The 10,660-nt window shown below is 38.9% G+C and overlaps 1 protein-coding gene across 7 annotated transcripts; it reads left to right on the forward strand.

Annotated features, from left to right (window-relative positions):
- Positions 1 to 3,439: 3,439 nt before the first annotated feature.
- LOC131237702 (uncharacterized) lies at positions 3,440 to 10,320 on the forward strand. 7 transcript variants are annotated; one of them, XM_058235613.1, is made up of 9 exons: positions 3,447 to 3,648; positions 4,968 to 4,993; positions 5,149 to 5,478; positions 7,786 to 7,857; positions 8,399 to 8,466; positions 8,976 to 9,126; positions 9,223 to 9,303; positions 9,700 to 9,770; positions 9,855 to 10,320. In XM_058235613.1, the coding sequence occupies exons 3-8, from the start codon at positions 5,227 to 5,229 to the stop codon at positions 9,724 to 9,726; spliced, it is 651 nt and encodes a 216-aa protein (XP_058091596.1). In that variant the 5' UTR covers positions 3,447 to 3,648; positions 4,968 to 4,993; positions 5,149 to 5,226; the 3' UTR covers positions 9,727 to 9,770; positions 9,855 to 10,320. The 7 variants fall into 7 exon arrangements, with proteins under 7 accessions (XP_058091595.1, XP_058091596.1, XP_058091589.1 ...); XM_058235611.1 differs by having other exon boundaries at positions 3,454 to 3,648; positions 9,681 to 9,770; XM_058235612.1 differs by having other exon boundaries at positions 3,440 to 3,648; positions 8,976 to 9,303.
- The last annotated feature ends 340 nt before the right edge of the window (positions 10,321 to 10,660 follow it).

Here is a 10,660-nt window from a genome sequence, read left to right on the forward strand (position 1 = left end):
ATTGATATGATATTATTTGTAATCAGCCCAGGACCCTCAAACTCGTTTAAACTCGGTGTACGGGTCATCTCTGCAATCGTTTACACGCCTTTCAATCCAAACCGTTCAATTGAATCACGGTCCTCCTAATGACTTGTGCCTACGCCGATCAAAACAATCCTATGGATTGGATCAATTTTCAGAATCCGGCTTCTCAGGTGTGGCCCACCATTGGAACACTCTAGATTGATGGGCATGTGCACCAATCAGATGGTCGAGATTTAGCTACAAAAATATCTAAGCCTATTGTTATACAAAACCCATATGCAGAGCATCCACAATGGTGGTCACTCGGCCGGCCACCATACAAGCAGCATGGATGAACTTCAATCTAGACCGTCCAGATCCTGCCGTCTATTACTGATGCAGAATAACGTAAAAACCACACTGATCAAACAAATCTTAACCGTCTAATCGGTAGTCATCAAATGAATGGTTAAAACTGAAATGATCGGTGAACGAAGTTCATTACGTGAAAATAAGTGGCTAAGATGTGCCTATCCATGTTATTTTAACTCACAATCCATTCAAAACAGAGACCAAGGTTTAGACGATCCAGATTCTCTTGTACGCATGCCACGTGTAAAATTGCTGAGTCGGCATCAATTCTTCGGGGACCCGATTACGTGTTACCCGGGTAACCTGAGTGGATGTTACCCTTACTGTGGGGCCCACCTTGAACGATGTTTTGTGTATCCACGCTGTATATCCGTTTCTACGGCCTATTTTAGGACGGAATGCTAAAAAATTATGTAGATCCAAATCTCAGGTGGACCACCATACGAAACATTGGCGATTGACGGTCTCACCATTGAAAATTCCAAAGGGAACATCATAAGGTTTTCGTGATATGTATTTGCAATACAACTGGTTGATAATGTCGAGAAGATCTGGATCAGATTGATCCAGAACTTTTGTGGCCCACGGAAAGTTTTTAGTGGTCATTCATGGCTATTTCCTGTGGTATGATCCACCTGAGATTTGGATCTTCTCAAAGTTTCAAGATTTCAAACCCAAATTAGATGGAAAAACAGATGAATGGAGTGGAGATACAAAAAATACATTAATGTGAGCCCCACGCGGTTAGCCAACAGCTATTGACATGTCCCTTTGTTAACAGCTAATCCGTCCTAATTTCTTGACGGATTATCACATGTTGTTTAACAGCTAATCCTTCCTAATTTCTTGACGTATTACAATATATTGTTTATATACAGCGTCTGTTTGATAGCTGGATTTAGAATATGTTGGAAACCAAATCTTAATTACATTGGAATTTATATGATTCTAAACACCCTAGGTTGCATTGTTATTGTCATTCTACATTATATTTATATACTTAAGTTTGGTTAAGTAAATCACCTTCGTATCTTAAATTAGTGTGTGTGTATATCAAATAACCATTTATTTTAAAAGTTTAAGCTATTATAGGGTGGTGTATCAAAGTATATCAAGAGACTTCATTATTCAAATATAGATATAATATATTTGATACTTTTTAATCCCAACATCTTTTTAGGATTTCCAAAATATTTATTTGAAATATCTCCGATTTCATTTATTTATAAGTAAGGGGCTACCAATAACAAAAACAAGTACTTGGATTTGAAATACACCCCATTTATCGTCGAATCCAACGTGTGATAGGACCTCCGAACACTAACAGAGATATCGTCAGTCATTTATCGCGATATGAGATGAAGCCGAGACTGATTTTTCATCCACGTCAAACGTACGATAGCTCGTGTTTGAAACTATTTTAAGAGATTTTCTCACGATGATAAGGAATGGATGGATCTAACGTACGATGTATATGAATCTGTGCCCCTCGATCTAAACTTTATAGTTGGCCTTCTTGAACGACATCTGATCCGTTCAATAGGTGGACCCGAACATGAAGGACGGAGGTCCAAAAAATCGTGGCTTTTGAATGATCTTATGTTCCGGATCGTGTGCCTCTGTACGCATGGGAGGGACGCGGCTCCCATGTCATTGCAGCACATCTAGTAGGCATGCACCTGATCTAAACCGTTCATTTCATAGGTTAAAAAATAAAAGGATTCATAGATGGTTAGGATAGTCCAATCAAAGCAATTCTTTACTACAGGCCAAACAATAATGTAGCCCACAGGATGCCTGGCTGAGATCATTGTTACATATGCCATTTGCACGGTGAATAATTATCCTAAATGACTTCTGTTTGTTGGTGATGGACGGTTGCTCAATTTCATTTGTAGCCATCCATATGCATACCAATAAGGTTATGGCCCATTTGTATTGGGACTGACCAACTGTCATTATAACTGTTGTATTTAATTCAATTAGACTAAGCCATTTATGTGATTGATGATCTAGATTTAGTAGACAGGTGTGTGAGTAGGATGCGTAGCTTGGCTTGATTGAATTGTTGGTATACTTTTCTTCAAGATGATAGATTGGAAATTAAGATCAAAGATCCAAAGTTCTCTTAGCTCATAGTATTGCATTTCCTTCAGATCGTGTAATTGGAAATGAGGCTAATTCTTTCTAATGAGTCTTTTTAGCCTTATGAGTAGAGTCGGGAATGAACCAAAACAACTTGCCTAATTCGACTCGTCTAACTTGTTTGGACCCGACTCAATCCGAACCGGATGGGTGAGTCAGTCCGAACTGAGTAGGCTTCGCCTAATCCGAATTCAGACTGAATCGACTTCAAGTTACCCAGTAACTGAACCCGACTCGGCCAAAAACTCGATCCGGATTAGATATATATAATAAAAAAAATTATAAATTTTAAGTATCTCTAATCTTATATGCCGGATCTGACCTCACCCTAAAATCGCTCTTCGTCCCTCATCCTCCTTCTCTTCTAAGCTTGCCCTCACCATCACCACCCTTCTCCTCTTCTCTCTCTATCTCTCTCTCCTCTCTCCCCTCCCTCCCACCCACCCTCCTTTTCAAAGCTTGGCAGCAACCCACCACCATCACTGGATTCACCACCGTCTTATTCTCTACTCCTTCCCTCCCTCATCTCTTGATCTGAATCGGTGCCAATTCAAACCGACTTGGTACATTTTACTGAGTCGGACTCGGTCCGGATTAGCCTAGGCCATACCCGAATTTGAATCAGTTCGGGCACATAGGACTCGATATCGAGTGAGTCAAGTTAATTTCAAAATTGGATCGAGCCCGGTTAGCCCTAACTAGGTCGGACTCAACTCGATTCCCAGCTCTACTCGTGAGTATACGGTTTTAAGAATTTTTTTTTTTTTAATCCCAAAAAGATTCAGTTTCTCTCCAAAAATGAGAAGCTCATGCGATAAAATCCGGAGAGACGTAATTTCTCGCCACCTAGTGCGCGATTTTTTAACGGCAAAACCGGTGTAAAGTAAAAGGATCGTGTACAACGTGGGTACGTTGCCGTTAGGCGTGGCATCAGACCCTCTTCTCAGGAGAGAGACAGAGAGATAGAGAGAGTATATACAGAGATTTGTGTACGCGCCTTCGTTCATTTGCACGTACGTATGCTAAGCTACGACACTCCATCTCTTGCTTCCTTCCAAAACAGGAGAGATTTTGAAGAAAGTCCTTTCTCTCTCTCTTCCCTTTAAGATATCCCATTCCCATCTTGTAAGTCTCTCTCTCTCCCTCTCTCTTGTTGGGTTTTCTCTTTTTCATTGCTGGAGATGGATAAAGCTACCTCCTCTCTCTCTCTCAATTTCGTTTTTTCTGGGGTACTTTTCTCTCTTTCCTTTTGTTCCCTCTGTATTGACCCTGTAGCTTGTTGGGATCTTGTTTTTTTTTCTTCTGTTTCTTGTCATTTTCTTCTCTTTCTCTTGGGAGAATTAATATTTAACCCCCCTTCATTGATATATACACCTATTTCTCTCTGTGGAGTCTTGGCAAAAGTGAAAATTTGACAGAAGAAAGAGGGTGTTTTTGTCAAAAATATTAGTGGGGAAGGGTATACATGTCAATAATTTATATCTACATCCATCCTGCCATTCTGATTGATTTGCATGACATACATTTTGCATTTTGGGAATTCTAGTACATGAGAAGTGTAGTGTGCTACCTCAATTTCCAAATTGGAAAATGGGTATCTGAAAGTCAATCAAGGTGGTTGATTTTACCCTTTCTTGGAAGTAAATATAATAAAGGAGTGCATTAACAAAAATTGTGGGTGTTAATGTCGTTCTTTTTTTTTGGGGCATAATTGTAGCTCCTTTTTTTTATTACCCCTGTCTGGCTAAGGGTGTATTTTACAATTTTTTTTTTTAAAGGATGCAAATGTCATCTTTTCCACTGTTATATTGTACCTTTCTGTTTTTCTTGTTGCCATTTTTTCTTTGATTTTTCATCTTTTTTTTTTTTTTTGGCAATCTGGATATTTTTCTATCCTTCAAAAAAAAAAAAATGTGGGTATTTTTTGGAATCTGGGTACCTTTAATCACTGCTTTTGAGTCGTAAAAGCATCTCCTTTTTGGTTTCTTCCTTTAAAAATAAAAAATAAAAAATTCTTTTGGTTAGTTTTTTAGGATTTTTTTTTTCTTTTTCTTATGTAGTTTGATCTCTGCTCTTTCATGGTAAAGGTGACTCCTTTCTTGGATTATTTTTATTTTTCTCTCTCTTTTGGGGAATTTTTTAATTTCTTTCCTCTTTTTATTAATGTTGTTTGGGTTAGCTTTTCGGTGCAGCTTCATTACTGTTTTGATTGATAAAGGTACTATATCATGATACTTATAGCCCTTTTTTTTGACACATTCACCCCTTCTGTAAATAATCTAATCCAAGGAGTAGGCAGTCACAAAGGGAGAAAAGGGTGTGTATAAACAAATATAGGGTGGAAAATATCAGCTACCTTCTTTCTTCTATCCTATGTTAGGATGGTTGTTGAATTTTCACTTTCTTTCATTTGTTTTTGATGGTTGTTTTCTTTCTCATTGCAGTTTCATCACTGTTTTGCTTGATACAGGTAACTAACTGCTTCCTTCTTTCTGCCTTTCATGTGATGTTTTCCTTTTGAAAAAGACATTGTTTTGGAGATTTAAATTCATTATTGGGATCTTCTTCTTCTTTTTTTGGTCTTTTTTGTTTTTGAAATTGCAACTGTTGAGTGTTGATTTTCAGGCTTTCGGGTGAAGAAGAGACTGCATTAAGGATTTTGGGCCTCGATTCGTTTAGTTTGTTTCTTGTGATTTTTTGAGGATGGGGGATCATTTCGTGTTGTTGGTCGATCGGTTGCTCACTGAATCCACACTGGAAGCTGCAATCCAGAGCAGAAAACAGGGTCAAAATGGGCACGCTTCAGCATCAGAGGTAGAAACCGAGAATGAGCTCTCTTTGCAGAAGAGGGATTTTGGTGATGGGCTGCGGAAAATGGTGGAGTGTCGGATTTGCCACGATGAGGATGATGATTCCAATATGGAGACGCCGTGTTCTTGCTGTGGCAGCTTGAAGGTATTTTTGAGATTTGATTTTGAGTAGCTTTTTTCATTTTTCACACTCTTTTTAGAAAAAATAAATAAATAAATTTAATTATTTTTTTATATATATAAATGTGGTGGTATGCTTGGATGGTTCTTTTCAATATTTTAGCATTGGATTTGGGTGCTGTTGAAATCGCCACTTATGGTGTCCTTTTTGAGCTTGAAATTCCCAGTAGTAGCATGCTGCTAGGATTCAATTCTTCCACCCTTATGTTTCTAGGCAGACAATGAACTAAAGAAATTGCATTGAATAAGAGAAAACAACAAAGATGGAGGGATAAACAGTGAAAAGATGAAGCGAAATTCTAAATAGGTTTTGTTGTGCTTTTCTGGAAATCTCAATCATCATTACTGTTTGGTTTAGGTCTGTATTCAATAGCTTTCTTTTGGGCAACCCTGGTCCTTTGAGGATTTTAGAAATAATAAGACGACAACATTCAGATACAATCGAATCACCTGATTTAACTTGAAGTTTAACTAATCTTTTTTTCCTTGATTTGCTTATGAAATTGGGAAATGAGTTATTTGCATTGCTCCCATGCTTGGTTCAAACTGGGATTTTTAAAATTAGACAATTTCGGTGAGGATATGAGGACTGCGAATAAGAAATAAAATGGAGGGTAGATTGAGATGGTTCCATCATTTGCAACAAAAGACTGGGGACGATTTCCATAAGGAGGGGAACATTGATTAGGATTGAACGAGGGCTGAAAATGGATGTTTTGGTGTTCCAGTCGTTTTGGTGTTTCATTTCGGGAAAGAAGCACACAATTTATTTATTTTTTAATGAAGAAAATAGGATATAAAGAGAAGGTTGCAGTTGCTTTTAAACCCCTCGTAATCTGATTCATTTGGGAGGGTCTGGTCTCCTTTAACTGAAATAGTTCCAAAGGCATGGAGAATAGCATTGAAAATGGCCAGAAAATGGAAAATTGGAAATTTGTAAAATATTGAGCTGAAAATGTTCCATCCATTGACAGGCCAAAATGGAGCAAAATGGACTGGAAGTCTGACCTGTAAATTCTTGTTATTTGTAATGGTATGCAATGTTTCACCATTTTGTTTGAAGTGGGGAATGAAATTCACAACACTGGTGATGAAGTTACCTCCTTTTCTTCTGTTTGATACGTGTTTGGCTTTTAGTGGATCGGTGTCCGCTAAATCCATATGTGCCAGTTTTCTTGTATCCTGTATTCTTGTTGTCTCGTGTCGATCTCGGTTGCTTTCAAATAGAAACCACGTTCATCTATTAATTCCTCTTCCTATTGAATCCTGCCTTTTGTTTGGCTCTAGTTCCTGACCCGTCAGAAGAGAGCTAGAGTTTATTTTCCTCTAGTATTCTCCTCTCAAGCTAGAGATGCAATGCTTCTCTTTTTCCTTTTCTTGTTTTTCCCAAATGGGTTCACGTCTCCCTAAAGAGATTATTTTATATAGCATTTAATTGCATCCGATACACTTTTGGATGGGTTCTTCGGCTGGTCAATCCCATAAACTTTCCTCTCTCGCACATAGTTCAAAAACCCAAAAACTCAACTCAATATGCAGCTGGGTCATGTTGACTCGAAGACACTACTCAAATCAACTTGATATTTGATAAGTTATTTTAATAGCAAGTAGAGAAGTGTTTAAAGTGATAATAAAGATTGGGAATTCATATTATGCGAACAATGGGAAAACTAACCATGATTCTAATGCATGGTTGGTTGGTAACATCGTCTCCACTTGTGGGTTTCTTGTTTCCAGCATATTTTATTTTATTTTATTTATTTTTATTGAAAACCCCATCACTAAGCAACTGCCCCGGTTCGAGTCGCACCATGTTGCCATGAGTCAGAATCAAGCAGGACTCATAGGCAGGCTTCATAGTGACTCGGCTCAAAATCTCACTGAGTCAATGTTGACACTGCTGGGTTTCGAGTAAAGTCACCGAGTTTTAGGACTATGCTCTTAAACTGCTACCATCGTTCATGCTCCTGGCATGCATTCCTAATTACCATTGCAGTAAATCTTTTCTTCTTTCCAAACAATACTTGGAAAATACACAGACTTCAAAATTACTAGAACTACCATTGTTGCCGGTATCCAGGTTGGACATCCATACTAGGCTTTTTTCCCTTGATACATGGTTATACAGTGAGGGTTATTTGGCCACTCAACTGCACATTGTGGTTTTCTTTTCTTTCATGCATGTTTGGTTATCCTTTATTTTTGAGAGGCAGAAGCAAATCTTTTTGAGAAGGATGTATCTGTAACTGGTGTAGAGTTTTGTTTGTTGCAGTATGCTCACCGCAAATGCATCCAAAGGTGGTGTAATGAGAAGGGTGATACCGTGTGCGAGATATGCCAGCAGGTGATTCACATTTTAAATCCCCCATCTCTCTGTTATTATTATTATTATAAAAGAAATCATATGATAGTCGATATACAATGTATCATCAGGCTTCTAGTTTGTACAACTGGGTCACAAGGTCAAGTGACCCAGGTCATTCACCTGATGGTCCCCACGGTGGGTGGCCATACATAAAAAATCCTCAAGACTGGAAGATCCCACCCATTCATTCGTTTGCTTTTTAGCTGAATGTGGACCCCTACTGTGTTTTCTTCTTTTTCTTTTTTTTCATTGAACTATTTATATTCTAGCCACCAATTGAAGAGTTCGGATTGGCATGTCGAGGGATCTTGGGGCAAGGTCTCTCCAATGTGGGGCCCATTATGATCAACGGTCTGGACCATCTTAACCATTGCCACTACTAACAGCGTCCTAAGACCACCATGCATATCTTTGAGTTGATGGTCATATAATGCTCTTTCTCTGCATGTCAGATAGTGTTAACTCTTAAGTTTCAGCATCCGGCAGTGATCTTTTCTTTAATAAACGTGTTGGATTTCAGCAATTCAGGCCTGGCTACACAGCACCGCCTCAGTTATTTCATTATGGCGGCAATCCCATGAATTTCAGGTACACCTGCTGAATTTCCATTTAGTGTACATTATCTTTTGCAGTTTGCTTGCTCGAAGCAATGCTACAGTTACTTTCTCAACCATCTCTAGCATATGCACTATAGATGTGACAGATGCAGGGAAAAAAAAGAAGAAGAAGGATTAGATCACTGATCTGGTGGGTCACCACATGAGAAACCAGTATACCCAAAAATTATGGCTGTCAAAATATTTTAATCGTCACATAAATAAATCCAAATGGAACACTTTAAAAAGCTAGAATGGAAAGATGAGCAAGTCTAGTATTCAACAAGGAAAGTTCACAAACATCAGATGGCTAGGATTGTCCCTTTCCACATGGTGGCCCCCAAAAACAATAGTCCCAGTCACCCCAAAGCTTGCCAGGTGTATGATGGAGATACTAGAATGGGTAAAAAGAAACATCTCTAATACTTACGAGACATGCCAGCAAACTTCTTTTATTTTTCAAAATCGGTGTAACTATCTTTTTGTTATCCTCTCTATCAGGGGAAACTGGGGGATTTCTAGACAGGACCTGCATGATCCTCGATTCATGGCAATGGTTGCGACCGACCGAGATTTCTTGGATGTTGACTATGATGATTATTCATCTCCTAGTGCGAGAAGCATGATTTGTTGCCGTGCCATTGCTGTTATTGTGAGTGCATTTCAACTTTTCCGATTCTCCATGATAAAGTTACTCTCTCACTGTTTCTCCTTCTTTTCTTGGGGGTGTGTGTGTGCACGTGTGCAGTTTATGGTTCTTTTGGTTCTCCGTCATGCGCTTCCGATCATAATCAGTGGAGATGAGAACTATTCATTCACGTTATTCATCGTAAGGCTCTTTAGGCATATGGATTCATTGCAGCTCCAATTGATAAAACTTTTCTCTTGTGGAGGCCTGCTAAGTCCACAAGCACTTCTACATATCGGCCACACATACCGACAGGGCAGTTCATCAGGTGGGCCCTGCTATGTAGATGACATAGCCTAAAAATCAGACCCAACTACTATCAGATGGACCACGCGTGTACACTAAATGTGGAACATTTGGGTTTTGGTTATTTCAAACTGCAAATTGTTTTCATACAGCTGGGCCCACCAACACAGCCTAGATGTCCTCTGCCTGACCGCATGTAGATGAGCATATGGGCATAGCACAGCTCCTCTTTGACAATGCTTCACTCCCTTTTGTTTCTCTGTCAAACACAGTTGTTGTTGTTGAGGACAGCGGGAATCCTTCTCCCGGTTTATATAATGGCGCAAGCACTATTAGCAATTCAACGTCGACGGCAGCAACAGGTAGTCAAATCCAGCCAAGCTAATGTTTCCATTCTCTTGGTAGCCATATATAGTAGTATTTTCTTTCATTTCTTTCACATGTAGGTGCCTCATGAACTTCCACTCACGACATCTGACGATGAAGAAAATGAGCAATTGCAGCCTCAACTGCATCTCATACATGTGCACTAACTGTACAAGCCTGAAAACAATAAGCCATGCTTGGTGCAATGAGTGTTGGTGGTCTTGACGGATGCCATAACCATGTGAAACGTCCCTTGGATATGGATGGAAGAAGATGGGAGGTGAGAAGTTCTTGCCACAACATTGCCGAATTGGATTGGATTGGAAGGGGGAAAAAGTGTCATCTTTGGATTATTGGGCCATCTTTCATCGATGAACGACCTCCATGATCTCACCATCTTAAAAGTATTTTTCAGGTTCGCATTGTTGTATGTAAATGTGCTATGGAGAAAATGGGCATCCAGATGCCCATTTCTTCTCACACAAAGATAAAGAAATTCTGTATATATTTGTTAAAAGAATCAAAGGCATGTGAAATTTCATCAGATGTGGAAGGACAATGCATTGGACATGGGCCTGTGGGTAACCACTAGTAGGTGGGTCCATATATATATATATAAAAAGAAAAAAAAAAGAAAAAGAAAAAAAAAAAGAAGAAGAAGAAGAAGAAGAAGAAGAAAGAAGTGAAGCCGTTGGGCAGCTAGCATTGCGCTGTGAGAGTATTGTCCATGGCCTATTTAATTAATTAGATCCAAATTTAGGCTCGAACTCATTTATCCTTGGCATTTTTCAACGGTATTGTAAATCGTTAATTAATTATTCTCATCGGATAATGAGAGAACATGTATAAAGTTACCTCTTAAGCTATGATAAGTGTATAAAGTTAA

This window comes from Magnolia sinica, chromosome 2, assembly GCF_029962835.1.
Source record: "Magnolia sinica isolate HGM2019 chromosome 2, MsV1, whole genome shotgun sequence".
Lineage (NCBI taxonomy): Eukaryota > Viridiplantae > Streptophyta > Magnoliopsida > Magnoliales > Magnoliaceae > Magnolia > Magnolia sinica.